The following is a 15,877-nucleotide window of genomic DNA, read 5'->3' as shown; positions in this document are numbered from 1 at the left end:
ACAACGTCAAACACCGATAAACCAATCCGGTCCCATCCTTCGCAGACATCAACCATGGCCGGAGGAGTCGAGCAGGGGCTTGAGGTGGCCTTCTACCTCTACCCTTGCGGGCTGTTCGCGACTTTGTTGGGGTCACAGTCCGTCCAGTACTACCGGGAGCGGCATGGCAAACCGAGCCGCGACGCCTCGGCCGACGAGAAGCAGGCCGAAGCCACCCGACGCTTCTACGCCCGCCTCATCTGGTGCTTCCAACTTGTGCTGTCTCTGTTGCTGGTGAGTTCACTTCGGCTCCTCAAATGCCTGCACAGCTGTGGGGACCAAGGCTGACCTCGCACCCCCACACGCAGCTGGCCAGTATCGTGGTGGTCTTGCGCGATGCTGTCGCCGGCCACGCTGGCGGCCCTCAAGCTGCCTTCCCCGACAGCGCATACCTGGCATCCTACGTCGGCGTGCTGCTGTACTTCCTAGCCGGCCTGCTGCCCGACCCGGAGGGCCCATGGTCACCAGTCGCTGCTAACGGCCACGCCTGGGTCACCGCCGTGCTGCTGGAAGCCGTCATCGCCGCCGTCCTCAAGACCCAGCAGCCTGCAATTGGGCTCTCCCGCGATGTCGTCGATGCCTTGCTCAGCCTCGGGCTGGCCAGGCTTGTTGTGCTTGTGGTCATGATCGGCCTCATGGCCCTCAGGCAGTACAAGCTAAGGCCGGCCGAGTCGCAGTCAGCCCCCGAAGAACGACAGTCGCTCCTCGGAAATGGCCAAAATGGCCAGGGCCCGGTGGCTGACTACGGTAGCGCACATCCGCATACGCCCGCCATCAAACCTGCCTCTGGGAAGCCTCCAGGCGTTCAAGGGACGGGCTGGCTGGACTATTTCGCGGGCTTCCGCGTCCTCTTCCCCTATCTTTGGTACGTGACGTTTCTGGTTTCACACATCATTCCCTTTCATGTCACTAACGCTCGACAGGCCGAAGGACTCGCATCTTTACCAGGCCATCGTGGTCATCTGCATAATACTTCTTGTCTGCCAGCGCGTCATCAACGTCTTCGTCCCCGTTCAGCTTGGCTATCTGGTCGATGCCCTTGGATATGGCCGGATTCCGTACAAGGAGATCGCCCTTTACGTCATCTACAGGGCTCTTCAGGGTAATCAGGGAGCCATTGGTGCTGCCCGCTCTGTTCTCTGGATACCTGTGTCACAATCTCTCTACCGACGGCTGTCCTGTGCTGCCTTCGAGCATGTCCTTGGCCTCTCCCTGGAGTTCCACCTGAGCAAGAAGACTGGTGAGGTGACGAGCGCTCTCGCCCGCGGCGCTGCGATGAACACGTTCCTCGAGAATTTCCTATTCCAGGTCTTCCCCATGGTCTTTGACATCTTCGTCGCTGGCCTCTTCTTCTTCGTGAAGTACGATCCTTTCTACACCATCATCGTGTTCTTCATCATGTGGTCGTACATATTCCTCACGATTTATATGGCCAAATATCGCTCGAGGCAAAGGAGAGACATGGCGACCAAGAGCAGAGAGATGGACGCTGTAAAGACGGATGCCATCATGGCCTTCGAGACAGTGCAGCACAACTGTGCTGTCGTTCAGGAGACGAGTCGATTTAGGACCCACGTGATGATTTACCAGAAAGCCGAACGCCTGGTACTTTGGTCCCTACAGGCGCTGAACCTCACCCAAAGCTCGATATTTTCTCTTGGGACGGCCTTGCTTGTTGCTGTTTCAGCATACAAGATTTCTATCGGCGAACAAAAGGTCTCGGAATTCGTTACTCTGATCCTCTACTTTACACAGCTCCAGGGGCCCCTGAATTTCTTTGGCACGTACTACACGATGCTTCAGAACAACCTGATTGAGGCAGAGAGGATGCTCGATCTCGTAAGTCATCATGTAATGGACATGTTCTCGGCCAATGCTAACAGTTCGCAGTTCAAGGAGACTTCTGGCGTTGAAGAGAAGCCTGATGCAATCAAGCTTCCATCTGCAATAGGCGAAGTATCTTTCAACAATGTCAAGTTCTCCTATCAAGGCAAGACCAAAGAGCCAGCCCTTGACGGCGTCAGCTTCACTGTCGCACCGGGCACGAAGACGGCCATCGTCGGAGAGTCCGGCAGCGGCAAGTCCACCTCCCTGAAGCTGCTTTTCCGCTTCTATGATGTTGAAGACGGCTCGATCACCGTGGACGGGTACGATCTCAGGGATCTGAAGATCGACAGCCTCCGAAGGAACATTGGGGTCGTGCCACAGGACACGGTGTTGTTCAATGCCACCATCATGTACAACCTGCTGTACGCCAATCCCAACGCCTCCCAGGCGGACGTCTACGAGGCCTGCAAGGCGGCAAATATCCACGACCGCATCCTTGCCTTCCCAGATCAGTACGAGACAAAGGTTGGAGAGCGCGGGTTGAAATTGTCTGGTGGTGAACGCCAGAGGGTAAGTCTCACACTTTGCTTCTTTTGCGAGTACCATTTCATGAGGTATGTGGACTGACACGTCGGCTTTCCCAGATTGCCATCGCACGAGCAATCCTGAAAGACGCCCGTATCTTGCTCCTAGACGAGGCCACCGCCTCTCTCGACACTCACACCGAGAGGCTGATCCAGGATGCTCTGGAACGTGTCACGGCCGGACGAACAACAATTACGATTGCGTAAGTACACACCGCTCTCTATGATGAGCTGCAACCACGCGTTCTCTTTTTTTCAACTGTATGTGAATTTGTCACTGATGTACTGTAGCCACCGCCTCTCCACCATCACCACGTCCGACCAGATCGTGGTGCTCCACAAGGGCAAGATCGTCGAGCGCGGCAGCCACCATGAGCTCTTGGACCTTGGTGGTCGATACCATGCAATGTGGAAGAAGCAGACTACCATCGAGAAGAGGGACCAGGAGAAAGAAAAGCTGGGCGAAGCAGCTGAAGCGGAGCTCCAGGAATAAGGTGCTCTGAGTTGGGAGTTGCCTCCGTGGGTCTTGGCGGTTTCCCTTTTCCAAAAATGGCGATAGATCATGATGTGACGGTAAAGATAGACTATTCTGTACAAATCTGTGAAAGGAATACAACTTCTGTGGGTACACAAGCCCGGCATCGCGGCACCAGCATAAGGCTCGCGCCTCGCGTCTAAGACGACAAGACAGGGGGCAGCAAATTCTCGCGTCAGAAAGTCTCCGCCGCTTTCCAGCCAACAACAGCCAGGCTTTGCCACGAACCCGCATGAGAGATATGGATTCCAGTAAACACTAACGCATCCCACAGCTCCAGCCAGGGGGCGCGAAAATAGCGGTGATTGGCGCATGGCGATGACTAGCACCGTTGCAATAGCACCAACATGATTACTTGCGACGATTCCGCCCCAGATAATTACCTTGGCGCCCACTCACTCTGTGAGACAGCCGCCCTAGGCGGTGAAAGCTCATGGGACCTTCACCTACCTCTGCCAATACCCACTGTGTGCTGACATTCATTTTTGACAAATCTCCCTCGCATCTTTGTGCGTTCTGCTTAGCTCAGTAACAGCGCAGCGCAGCGCAGCATTTGTTGCCCGCCTGGAAACAAACCCACCTCGCAGCAGCAAGAAGCGCCTCCACAAGGAACGCCCACACGATGTCCTCCAAGCCCACCTTCGTCCTCGTGCCAGGCGCATGGCACCGCACAGGGTACTTCGCCCAGATCAGGGCTTGCCTGTCGGACCACGGGTACCCATCCGTGGCAGTGACAACCCCGTCGGTGGGGTCCGACCCGCCAGCCACCTCGATGGACGTCGACATCGACGCCGCCGAAGCGGCCGTGAGGAAGGTGTTGGATGCCGGTGACGACGTGGTCCTGCTCATGCACTCGTACGGCGGAGGGCCCGGGTCTGAGGCCGCGGGGAGGATCGCCGAGGAGTTGCTCGGGGGCGGCTGTGGTCCGGCGCAGGGGAAGGGCAGGATCAAGAGGCTGGTGTATGTTGCTGCGTTTGTCCCCATCGAGGGCCAGCAGATGGGGTCGCCGGCGTCGGTGATTCCTACGTTCGTACCTGAGTATATGGACATTAACATGGAGGTAAGACAAGAGGCCGGTTTTATCGCTGTTTGGTTGAAAATGGGCAGCGTGGGGGGTTTCCGGGACGTCTCTCTGAAGTTGGTCGCTAACATTCAGCCGCAAAGACCGGAAACACCAAATGCAACGAGACCGCACTGGAGTGGATGTACGCAGGCCTGCCAGAAGAGGAGCAGCGAAAGCAATTGGAGGCGACCTCCACACACCCACTCGCAACGTTCCTGGGACCACACAAGCGCGCTGGCTGGAGATATATACCCTCCACTGCCGTGTACGCCACCAAAGACAAGCCGCTACCCCTGCCGTTTGTGGAGTTCATGGTGAAGCGCGCCCAGAAGGAGGAGGCCAGGGAGGGCGGTGTCCAGGCCTTCACGGGGGAGCTGGGAGAGGTCTACATGGACTGTGGGCACTGCGCCATGTTCTTGGTGCCTGAGAAGGTGAAGGAGCTGGGCAAGATCCTGGTGGCTGCTGCAGAGGAGTCGTGATTCACGACACCAAATCCACGGTGTTGGCTTCGGTTGCACTTCAACAATTCATAGAAATTTTTCACTAGCACAAGCATTGTTGCATCTAGCCAAATAGATTAACAGGGATCTGTTAAAGCATCGAAGCACTATTCATCCTTTCGGATAAGGACAGTGCCCAGCTCAAAGCCTCGAGTGTTACCGGCCTACTGCTGTAGAAAACGAATGAACGCCGGAAGAGTATCTGAGGACACTGATTACATTTATCCGCCAGACTGTCATCATTGCATAATGTTCTGTGACCATTAAGTTTTGAACCAGAACTATCCCAACAGACTGCCTATATGATCTGCAGTATCTGCCATGCATAGTGTATTCAATTGTATATTTTCATTATTCTGCTGCTAACATTGCTCAACGGTATTAGAACCATACGCTGTTTAGATCGGCTCTATGGTAGTTAGAAGCTCAGAGCAGCTCGCATTGGGAACAGCTGAATTCGGGACAGGTGCCAAAGGAACAAATTGAAGGTGAGGGAAGTGTATGAAATACAAGCCATCGAAGCTCCCCTTTCTTGCGGAGGAAGGAAGCGAGTAGGGTGCCTTAGCAATGGACTTCCGTTGCCCAGGAGAGTGCCGTTAAGGATATAGTTTCATTGGAAGGAACGGAACCATTTAATGACTTTCATAGAAGGAGAGTTTCACCCAGGAGGAAGAGAGGTAGGCAAGATGGGTTTGTAAACGAAAGAAAGAATATGCTTAAACACCCTACAATTACCCTTTCTATAAGCTAGGCCCTGTCTACACTTTACACCATTCCTGTGGATTGGACCGTTTCTGCACTATTTAAAGTTTGAGCCGCTTCAACTTGGAGTAGTTCCCACCTTAGAACAAATCCGGCGGTATAGATTCGATGTCGCCGACCGAAGGAAATCCAGCATGAGAATAATCCAGCCCGAGGGCTTCGAACTGTTGTGTCAACAACGGGGCATATGCCGTAGAATCCCGCGACTCCCAACGAATGGTCGCTGCCAAGTCTGTCTGCTCGTCCGGCCCGTCTTCCTCCCCGTCAGACAGCTCCTCCTCCTTTATGTTAGTGTTGGAGTCCGCCTTCTCGAGGGCGTCCAGGCTACTGCTCTCGGCCAGGTCGATGCCCTGGTCCCACTTCCAGAAGTTCTTCTTGTCCCACATGCGCTTGACCTGCTGCAGCTTCTGGCGGTTGTTGCCGTAGTAGGCCTTGAGGTGGTCCGTGTCCGGCATGCTCGAGTCCGGGAAGTTGATGAAGGCGGCCTTGCCCGCTATGGAGAACTGCCTCAGCCTGTTCTTGAACTTCTGCGCGAAGCCCCGCATGTCCCTCTCCAGCCACTTGTCCTTCCACTGGACCATGACGTACGTGTGGAAGACGGTGTCTCGCCAGCGGAATGCCGTGTCCCACATCTTCCGTCCCGTCGTCTCGCCTCCGGCGTGGATGAACGAAACCTGGCACAGGCCTGCGGGCTCCCCGGCGAAGAGCCGCTTGAAGGCCTCCAGCTCTTCCTTAACGATGGCAGTAATCTTTTCGGTCTCAGTGCGGGAGTTTGTGAAACAAAATGGGTGGAAGACACGGAAGGTACTGTTGGCTGGGGTTGACCTTTTGGTTTCCTCGTCCCACTGAGCGAAGAGCGTCTCATGCAGGAAACGAGAGCTCAGCTCGGGCAGCGCTCGGCGCGTGAGCTGCTTTGAGAGGTCGGCGTTGAGGATGCCTTTGTGGATCAGCTTGTTGAAGTCGTCCTGGTTGCCGTCAAAGTAGGCGAGGAAGCGGATCGCAAGATCTCCATTCTGTATCTCAAGGTCGGAGAACCACGAGGTGTCTATCGTCATTTGGTTTGGCCAATCGGTTGTATAAAAATGATTCATCGTCGCAAGCAGGCCGGTGCCCTCTTCAGGTCGCGGCCGCCGCGGAATGAGTCCCAAAAAACTTCCCTGACTCCGGTCAATGGTCGGAAACCACGTGTGTCTCCCAGCGACGATTTCTTTCCCTCCGTTTGACAAGTTGTGAGTCTGAATCTTTATCTCAACCACCACGCCGAAGTTGCCACCTCCAGCACCGCATAAAGCCCAGAATAGCAGCCCTAAAACCTTGTCAGCAAGTGTACCTCCACTTGTGCATCGGGTCAGAGATCATCATGGACACAGGCAGCTTATCCCCTGTGTTCCTCACAAAGCAATCCTTTTATATGTTCTGGGGGATGGGGGAGTCATTTCCAGGTACTCACCATTCTCTGAGTCTTGGTCATCATCCCTTCTGACAACATACAATTCTCCATCCGCGGTAACAATGGTCACCTCTATCAGGTTGTCGACTCCCATCCCGTAGCTCCTGCTAAATGGCCCAATGCCTCCGCCCAATATGAATCCACTCACACCGACGCTGGGGCAACGGCCACCATTGACCATGATCCCATCCCCTTCATCGACCAGGGCTCTATATACGTTGCCCCAGAGAGCACCTCCCTGAATAGTCATCTCCCGTGCACCCCTGCATATCGTTAACATATCATATTATTGGATCGATCAAGCTGTAAGAAAAGAAGGGAGGACAAGAAGGCAGGCCCGTTTAGATCCATCCAAAGAAGGCCTTCAAGGAAATCCCCAGTTCTCAGAGGCACTTTGACAATTCAAACACGTACTTGTCCAAGGTGACCTCATTCATATGTTTGAGATCCAGCATTATGCCGTCGTTGGGGAACGAAGAGCCAATGTACGAATGGCCACCGTTCTTGATCGTAATAGGCATTTCCCGAGCGACCGCCTCGTTCACGACCGTCATTACGTGAGAGATGTTCTTCGGCCGAATGACGTACGTCGGCCTCGAGAAGCGGTACAGCAGGTTTGAGCTCGCGACCGCGCGCTCGTACTCCAGGTCGCCGGGTAGATGCACGGGGATCTTGTGCGCTTGGAGGACGGCGGTGAGCTCGGGGTCGCGGGGCCGTCTCGGCGCCGGTGTTGCTGCCCTTCGCCGTGACCTCTGCCGCGTTCCCGTGGCTGTCTTTCTGATCCCGGCATTTGTGTTGGCCCGCGGCGCTCTGCTAGGCGTTGTAATCGAGCCGGGCGTGGCCGGAGGCCTGCCGCCGGGCGTGTTCGTCGGCCGCAGGCCAGGTGTCCCCTGGTTCCTCCGTATGGTGTTTGGTGGTGTCGCCAGCCCCCCTGTCCCCCAGTTCTGTGTCTGTTTCGGTCCCATCGTGATATTTGTCGTCAGCACACAGATATGGGCAGGCTTGCCGTGTGTAAATCAGTTTCGAGGGGTCAAGCAGGCCTCAGTGGTCGAGCATTTACCAAGGTGAAGGGGACAAAAGAGAACGGCACGGGACACTTTTGTTTCCAAAGTCCGAGCTATACAGGTAAGTTATACGGTTGAATGAAATATTCCAAGCGTATATTGGCCGCTCCTACTGATGCTGGTCTTTGTTACAAAATTCCAGTGGGGGCGCATCAAGACCAGAACGCCTGCTTTGCGGTCAAAGAAAAGAAGATTGTGACGAGAACGGAATTACCACAAGCTCAAACTCCATTTCCGGTTGATTCTTTGAATCATTTTTGTTTATTTCACCTGTACTCAATCATCGAGCTTGGAAAAATATACATTGGCCGCATCAGATGCGAACTATTCTTTGAATTAAAGTCTTGCAAACGGTCAATTTAACATGCACAGAAATTCCGGTCCTTTAATGCTTGATGCGAAATTTCGGTAGTCGTGTAATGCTGCTTTGGCGAAGTTCATGTCTCGGTGTAATTGGAGTGTAATTGAATAGCCCATACAGGATTATAAATTTCAAAAATTCACTCCTGGACTCTGTGAGAAAGGGAAGCGGTAATCCGTGGCGAACTACATCCATGTACTGAGATCACTCTATCCCCATCGGTTATTCACGAAATATTTATGCGCCGTACTTCAACGTGGAAGTATCAAAACGGCCGGGTGAATGACAGTGCACTGGCAGCATCTTGAGTCCAGTACGATGACATCGGCGTTGGGCCCAACGATCTTTTGCACAATTGAGGGGAGTCATCAAAAAATTCCATTCATTTGGCATATATCGAAGCAATATCAAGGTTCATTCATGTAGAGAATATGTCTACAATGTAGGTGTTTCCTAAGCTCCGACAGACACTGTAGATTTGGAAAAGGCTTGAGGTTACCATGCTGGGCCAACTAAAAAGGCCAAATCTTCAACAGAGCAAGCTTGGCTTTCCCGACCAAGACCCCCCACAAACTCCAGTAGGACACCAGTTCATAATTTCTGTTCAGTTGAATAGCGCCTTCAATCGGCTTGAGCCACTAGAGTGGAGGCTCGCAGGTCAGCAGCAGTATTTGGCAGGCCTCATGATCAGTTGACAATGGAAAGGAAGGGATGAATCCGGCGGGCGGTCCGGCACAGAAACCGGATTCGTGCCCATGCCGGCGGGAACGGACAACGCCAAGGAAGTGGCTTGCTTACCCGCGGCCGCCTCTCAACATAGACCTCGATCGCGGGTGGCTTGTCCAGAATGCTCTGGTCATCAAGCACACCTGCTCGCAGGCCCACGTTGTCTTTCATTGCTGGCTCGCCACCCGTGCGGAACAGAGTTGTGCCACATGTTGAGCAGAAGTGATTGTTGATTTCCTGTAAAGGCGTTAACGACTTATGCAATCCCGATTGTATTCAAAGTTATGAATACGAACGTTGCCGTGGTCCGAGGTCTTCGTGTATATCTTGGGCTCCCCTTGCGTTATGGAAAAGTTCTTCTTTGGGACCTGCTACACCGTGAAATTGTTGATCTTGCGATCATCATGACAGTAGCAAATCGCCTGAGAGATATTAGATGCGAGCCAAATATAATGACTAGCTACCGACACTGGCCGCTGCTTGGTGACCTGGTCACATACTGTGTATGCAGGACTTCCCGTGTAGGCGATCTGTATCTCACCACAGAGACAGCTTCCCGTCGGCATGTTCGGCGTCGTGCACGGGCTCGCAAAAGAGACACCGGTTGCCTCGATTCAGCGCTATCCGATGTTGTCGAGGCCTTTTCGACGCTCCAAGGATTCAAATCTATGTGATGTGTGCTGAATGGTGGCCAGCGGTCGGTGAGATCCGTGAACTGCAATCATCCAGGGACGGCGGAGCTGAAGAGTACTGTATTGCCATCTTGTCGCCTCCGCAACATGACCAAGCATAAGCACTAAGGGTTGGTAGTCCAACTAGCTCAATTTCCCCTTGTGCGACAGACTAGTTATGACCATAAAGTCGACGGTGTCATCCCGGACTTAAATGGGACTATGAGAAGTGCTGTACCGCTCCGAAGTCTTGCGAGGCGTTTCGAGCGATGGACGTGCTGCTGCAAGCGCATGATTATCAAAGACTGTTTTGTATGTCGTCGGAAAAAGCCGTGGACACGTTTTAATTGCTTCCAATATATACCATAGCTCCAAAACTCCCTTTCTTATTCGACCCAGACTTGTCTTCAGGCTTCGTTCGTGGTTCTTCGTCAGAGGCCGCACTACCGCCGTGTGCATTCATTGCGTTCCATTCGTCTTCTTGGAAGGACTCTAGATGAATCTCATCTGGCCGGTCTTGACATATTCTCTCTGAGCGCTGGCACATGAAATCGTACATACGACTTGAGTGACCATTCGACTCTTGAGCTGATTGCTTCAGGCCGCAATGGTGCGCAGACATTCTATCCGGAGCTGCTATTTTCTTGCACGTGACTTCTCGGGAAATCTATTCAGATTCGGCGAAATCCAAACCGAATCTGCTCTCTTTCTCGATGGCGATTAACATCCGTCGGCACATTCAGTGAAATCAGTCGTGGTTATGTGGAAGTTTCCGACGCCGGACATCTTGTTTGGACCGAGCGATAACCACCAGCCACTCGCACGCCTCAGATTACGAAGGGCCAGGAACACGATTCTGAACGAGAGCCGGTAGATAAAACGAAACCTGGCTCAGGTGCTGTGAACGCTGGAATAACAAGCTCGACATGACGAACCTTTTCCATACACCCCGCTTCGCAGGTGTGATGTCTACGTTATCCGCACAGACTTCGCGGGGCCTTGCGGGAGACGTCGACGTCTCGCGTTGACCATCGCGGCGGTCTAGCTCTAACTCTATATCGCGCAGCCAATCGTTTGTTTCGATCAAGATTTAGGCAACTAACTGACGTTCCCCGATCCGGGATGCTCACTACACCTTGAGGGAATCTTTACGTCAGGACGAGGTTAATAAATAGGGGCCGGACCCAGCCCTTCGCTTAAGCCATGTTCGTTTCCCATTCCCCAAGCCATCTGGTCTTATTCAGAAAGTCGGCATTTCTACCCTCATTTATACCTACAAATCAACACGGAGAAAGCTTGCTCCTATTGCACCATCGAAATGGACTGTGGCTGCTCATCTTCTGGGAAGGGCTGCTCATGTGGCTCGGACTGTAGCTGTTCTAACTGCATTGTGAGTCCTCCCGCAACGTTTCTGATGATTGAGATGGACGAGATGGACATTTTAACCCATGGGCAGGACAAATAAACTTCCGGGCTGCCTTTTCCGCAAGTCGACTTGATCCGAGTCAGGCGGGAAATCGAAACACGGCGCTCATTACTTTACAAGACTGAAAAAAGTTTGGGAAAGCGGTATCGGGGACGTTTGGTCAGTCTGTGGACGTCGAGAGCAAGGCGGCGTTAATTCTTTTCATTTCCAGAGATACACATGGTCACAAGATGCTTTTGACTTTCAGGACCTTTGTGATTGGTTTGGGTGGAAGCACGTACGGGGCCAGGATCAAGTACCGCCAGATTGTCTGTCAACTTCGATCCAGGGACACGGGTTGATCATAAATTATGTACTACCTTGACAGAAGAATTGTTCGCAATTACACATCTCATTATTTATTCATCCAACTGTGTAGTGACACTCTGGGCACGGTGACAACATGTAAAGATTAATGCTGTAACATCCTTCCTTGGGAACACATCTTTGTCTCGCTATTCAAGCCAAAACCTTATGGTTCTGGTATCTATAGGAAGTCGGTGTCGAGAGGCAGAAGGCCAAGTTTCGGACGACTCACATAGCAGAGGACGGCGCCGCCCAATCCGTTGTCAGTGATGAAGACCTCCTCGTACCCGACATACGTGACTTCTTTCCTTTTATGAAACCAGTCATTCACCACGGCCTTGGAGCTACCAGTCGCGTCGGCCTGGAAAGCCGAGGGCCTCTTCCGGTCGACGACACTTTGCATGCTCAGCTTGATACCAGCCCCGTTCGCAGCAAAGAACGGGGCATGGGACTGGTTAGCCTGAGTTCCTGAAGTCCGGGCTGCGAGGTTGGACGCGGCCGCGGAGGGGTGATACTGGATTTGGAAGAGCAGGGTATCGTTGTCGGCGGCGTATGCTAGGATGGGCACGTCGACGCCGTCACCACCGTCGTAGATCATAAAGGTGACTTCAGTTTTCTGGTTTCCAACCATCCAATCAAGTAGTTCACTGCCAATGATAGAGCGATTGTCCCAACTATTTCGATCGGCGTGCGTGTCGTGCAGGCTAATATCCCAATCGGACAGATGAGTAGTATTTGATACCAGGGCAGCAGACCTCTTGGTCTTGACATAGCCGGGGTCCGGCCCGAGCTGTGCTGTCTAGACACCGGTGACACCGCTGATTGATGCCGTTGTGACGGCAATGTGGGTGATGGAATCGACGGCGGTGATGGTGTTGAGGGCTGTGGCGTAAGCATTGGTGCTGACATAGTTGTTTCTCTCGAGTTCTTCAATGACAGACCTCGATATGATGTTGCAGATAAGGACTCTAACAAAGTACCACTCTCAGCCCTCAACCTGTACAATCAAGTTTTCCCTTGGGCTGACGAGATTCTCGGACGGATGTGTTCTCTCTTCCCAGACGCTCGGAGACTTCTCAGTGACGTGGCTGGCGGTGGCGGGACTAGAGTTGACAGTGGCTCCTAGAAGAAGCAGCGCGAGGGAAGCGGCCTTGGACACAAGCGTTTAGATTGAAAGTACTCGGATGCCGATGGTGAAGGTAGCTGCTGCAAGTTCGAGAGTCCGGGCAGCTGCACATCCATACCTAGGTAGTTGCCAAGCCGCCTCTTATACACTTGCAGCGATACATCATAATTCGAACTCGAGCTAGCACAAGGCAGGCTACTTACCGTTGGCAAAGCTTGAGCACTTGTGCACCCGAGAACTGGTGGAAGAGTGCGCGTAAAAGTTGCTCGGCGCCACGTGTCAAGACGAGGTGATATCGTGTGTAAGTGTTTTCCAAAATGCATGGTTCATCCCACAAGAGGGCCGAAAAAAAGAGCGAGTGAACTCAGCCGAAATTAGACTACCTTTCCAGCCGACGGCTCGTACCGAGAAGTGACTATTCAAGGCTTTTCCCTGGCCAGGCAAGATCGCAAAGGAAAACGTTCCAGTGCGTGGTAGTTTGTACCAAAGCACGTTCCTTGATTGTATTGTCGTGGAGAGAAAAGCCTTGTGGGAAAAATCATTAGGCCGCCTGCCTACCTACCATCGCTTCTTACAGTACTGTGTGAATTATTGTGCAATGAGAATTATCAAGTATGCTCTTGTCTTATTGGACAGCTTTTGAAATCCAGCCCAGCCTTACACAAGACAATCCCTGCCTTATCACAGCTGGCCTCGAACTGGTCTTGGGGTCCCATCGGCAGCAACCAGGTTTACGGCTCACGTCTTTAGCACAACGCCTTGGAAATTCTGCCGGATCTCACGGTACATATGTCCTGTGCGCTGGGTTTATTCCCAGTCATCCGCTGGGCAGTTTCCAGTTCCAAATCCCCTGTTTATTGGGGCTTTTATAGAGATGTTCGAAGCTCACCACAACACACCTGACCCGACCTCACCCCTTGCGTTGAGCGTCGGCCTCCGTCCCAGGGCTCGGTGGAGGTGGACCAGTCGTCCAGTTGGATGGGTCAGGCCCCAGAACAAAGTCCATTGTTCCACCATTGTCAAAGATATCCGACCAAGTCACCCACGACTTGTCCCACGTCTTCCCGTTCACCTTCAAGCTCTGGACATAGTAAGACGTCTCGTTTCCACCATCCGTTGTTATGTCCAATTTCTTGCCCTCGCCAAGATTGATTGTCAGGTCGGAGAACCAGGGGCTTCCAACCAAGAATGTGGTCTGGCCAGTCATCGGATACAACCCCAGCATCACCCACAACACCCAGGTCTCCATCGCGCCGGCGTCCGAGTTGCCTGGCAGACCAGTTGGGGTCGGGGAATAGTAAGCTTTGGCGAACTTGCGCGTGTAGTAGACGGTGAGGTCCTGGCGGTTGGCAAAGTTGAAAAGGTACGGCGTGGTGAACGAGGGCTCGTTGCCGGGGTTAAAGATCATCTGACCAAATGAGCCTGAGGAGTAGGCTCCCGGGGCGAACATCATCTCGAGACGCTTTACGAAGTTTGCCTCTCCGCCGCAGTAAGAGATGATTGTGTCGATGTCGTGGTGGGCGTTCCAGGAGTATTCCCATGGTAGGGCTTCATAGTCTGTGAAATTGTTAGCGAAAAACACCCCCTTCTCCAAACAGCTTCCTGATCTACTGACAATCATCACCCCAGTAGCAGCCTCCGCAGCTGAGAGGATCCTGCTCGATGAAGCCGCTGACGTTCCGCGGAACAACAAATCCAGAGAAACCCAGCGACTCGGCGTCGGGGTTCCAGTGGTTCCTCCAATTACGGCTCCGGTTCAGATATGTCGACGCATTCGCCTCGCCCAGTCCATCCCCAACAGTATAGACAGCAAAGTCGTTCACTGAGTACTCAACCGCGCGACTGACGGAGCGACCAAAGGACGGTGTGATGAAGCCGTGCTCGAGCCAGTCCGGAAGCGCCCCTCGGCCCTCCTTGGTTGACCCGGTAGTGTCGCGGGGATCGTCGTTGTTGGGCGGCGTGACCTCTGCGTTGGTGAGCATGGCGGAGTATCCATCCGCCCAGTTGACGCCGCCGCGCACGCCCTTGACGTACGCGTCTGCAAGGACATTATCTGCGTTTGAACCGCCCTGAGTTGCGCCGTTCCAGAAGGACGAGCGCGCATCCGGCATAAAGCCCTCATTTCTCCAGATGTCGATGAGTGAGCGGATGTACTCCTCGTATGCCTTGGGTTGAATCAGGTGGAACAAAGCGGTGCTACATCGAAACTGCAAAGGTCAGCTCTCCATCTTGAAGAAAACCTCACCTCGACATATGACGTACCAAGTCCCACAATGTGAAGATGTCATCGTAGTATGGCTCTGAGGACGCCCACAGAGGATTCTCTCCCGTCTTGTTGGTCGGGATTATACTCATGTGATACAGTGATGAGTAGAGCAGCTGCATGTCAGTCAGGCTCCTGTTGTCCGTGGTGGTGACCTTGGACAGGACTTGGCTGTTCCACGCATCCTTGGTCTGTGCCGTCAGCTCCTCCCGAGTTGTCCCGGCCGGAATCTGTGAGTCGACGTTTGAGCAGGCTTGCTCCGTGGAAATGAAAGACACGCCGACCCTCGAAGTGACATTGGTGGCACCATCGAATGTGTACACGACGCCAAGACGCGACGTCGAGGTTACGCTGCCACCGGCAGGATACTCAACAACCGAGCTGTTGGTGTTGCCGGACCCCAGAAAGGTTTGGTACGTCGATGGTGCAGGGTCGAAGTGCCCGCAGAAGTAGACTGTCCACTTTGGCGCTCGGTTCCAGCCGTTGTCATATGAACCGTAGCCCTTGTAGTAGCCCTTGTCGGTGTCACCATCAACCACTTCAATGTTGCCTCCCAGATAGGACTGCTGGAGGCCCATGCCACGGTAGCTGGACAGCACATGGCTCACGTCGACAATGACATTTCTCGTCTGGTCGGTATCCGGGAATGTGTACTGGTAGAACCCCGCCCTCTCGGTGCCCGCCAACTCAACTGTGATCCCACTACCCAAAAACGACTTGTAGAACCCAACTTCGCTTACGTCGGGGGCGCTTCTTGTGTCATTATGATCGGCCAGCGGGTTGGTGATCTTGCCCAGGACAGGCATCTGCGAAACCACTCCGTACTTGGGTGCGCCGCCTGTGCCGCTCTCGTGCAGCATGGAGAATCCTGTGAAGTTTCCGTCCGGCCTATAGCCGGAGTAAGCGTCAGATCCGTCGTACAGGTCTGGCCCCAGCTTCACTACCCCCAACGGCCAGCTCACTCCTGGAAATGTGTTGCCCCCGTTTGCCTGGCCCGTCTATTGCACTCGTTAGCCCACGATCGAAAGAGCTCACATGTTGTGTTTCATGACGGGGTACAAACGCTAGGTAGCACGTAGCCTGTCAAGTCCACAGCAGCGACTGTGGATGAAAAGAAGGCTCGCATTATGATTCT

The 15,877-nt window shown here is 53.5% G+C and overlaps 6 protein-coding genes across 6 annotated transcripts; 2 read left to right on the top strand and 4 right to left on the bottom strand.

Annotated features, from left to right (window-relative positions):
* Window positions 1-54: 54 nt before the first annotated feature.
* On the top strand, window positions 55-2,943 carry INS49_013583 (uncharacterized protein; the record flags this gene model as incomplete). Its single annotated transcript, XM_043174280.1, has 6 exons — window positions 55-273; window positions 348-904; window positions 963-1,878; window positions 1,930-2,436; window positions 2,511-2,653; window positions 2,742-2,943. The coding sequence occupies 6 exons, from the start codon at window positions 55-57 to the stop codon at window positions 2,941-2,943; spliced, it is 2,544 nt and encodes an 847-aa protein (XP_043021225.1).
* A 664-nt stretch (window positions 2,944-3,607) lies between these two features.
* On the top strand, window positions 3,608-4,527 carry INS49_013582 (uncharacterized protein; the record flags this gene model as incomplete). Its single annotated transcript, XM_043174279.1, has 2 exons — window positions 3,608-4,045; window positions 4,150-4,527. The coding sequence occupies 2 exons, from the start codon at window positions 3,608-3,610 to the stop codon at window positions 4,525-4,527; spliced, it is 816 nt and encodes a 271-aa protein (XP_043021224.1).
* An 863-nt stretch (window positions 4,528-5,390) lies between these two features.
* INS49_013581 (uncharacterized protein) lies at window positions 5,391-6,365 on the bottom strand (the record flags this gene model as incomplete). The annotated part of the gene is made up of 1 exon (XM_043174278.1): window positions 5,391-6,365. One exon carries the CDS (start codon window positions 6,363-6,365, stop codon window positions 5,391-5,393), a length of 975 nt encoding a protein of 324 aa, XP_043021223.1.
* A 778-nt stretch (window positions 6,366-7,143) lies between these two features.
* Window positions 7,144-7,725, bottom strand: INS49_013580 (uncharacterized protein; the record flags this gene model as incomplete). Its single annotated transcript, XM_043174277.1, has 1 exon — window positions 7,144-7,725. The coding sequence occupies one exon, from the start codon at window positions 7,723-7,725 to the stop codon at window positions 7,144-7,146; it is 582 nt and encodes a 193-aa protein (XP_043021222.1).
* Window positions 7,726-11,534: 3,809 nt separating this feature from the next.
* Window positions 11,535-11,984, bottom strand: INS49_013579 (uncharacterized protein; the record flags this gene model as incomplete). The annotated part of the gene is made up of 1 exon (XM_043174276.1): window positions 11,535-11,984. One exon carries the CDS (start codon window positions 11,982-11,984, stop codon window positions 11,535-11,537), a length of 450 nt encoding a protein of 149 aa, XP_043021221.1.
* A 1,405-nt stretch (window positions 11,985-13,389) lies between these two features.
* Window positions 13,390-15,791, bottom strand: INS49_013578 (uncharacterized protein; the record flags this gene model as incomplete). The annotated part of the gene is made up of 4 exons (XM_043174275.1): window positions 13,390-14,036; window positions 14,095-14,686; window positions 14,742-15,630; window positions 15,778-15,791. The coding sequence occupies 4 exons, from the start codon at window positions 15,789-15,791 to the stop codon at window positions 13,390-13,392; spliced, it is 2,142 nt and encodes a 713-aa protein (XP_043021220.1).
* Between the last annotated feature and the right edge of the window lie 86 nt (window positions 15,792-15,877).

This window comes from Diaporthe citri, assembly GCF_014595645.1.
Source record: "Diaporthe citri strain NFHF-8-4 chromosome Unknown scaffold_7, whole genome shotgun sequence".
In the NCBI taxonomy this organism is placed as follows: Eukaryota; Fungi; Ascomycota; class Sordariomycetes; order Diaporthales; family Diaporthaceae; genus Diaporthe; species Diaporthe citri.
The sequence above is the reverse complement of the archived record's forward strand: the minus strand, read 5'-3'. Positions and strand labels throughout refer to the sequence as shown.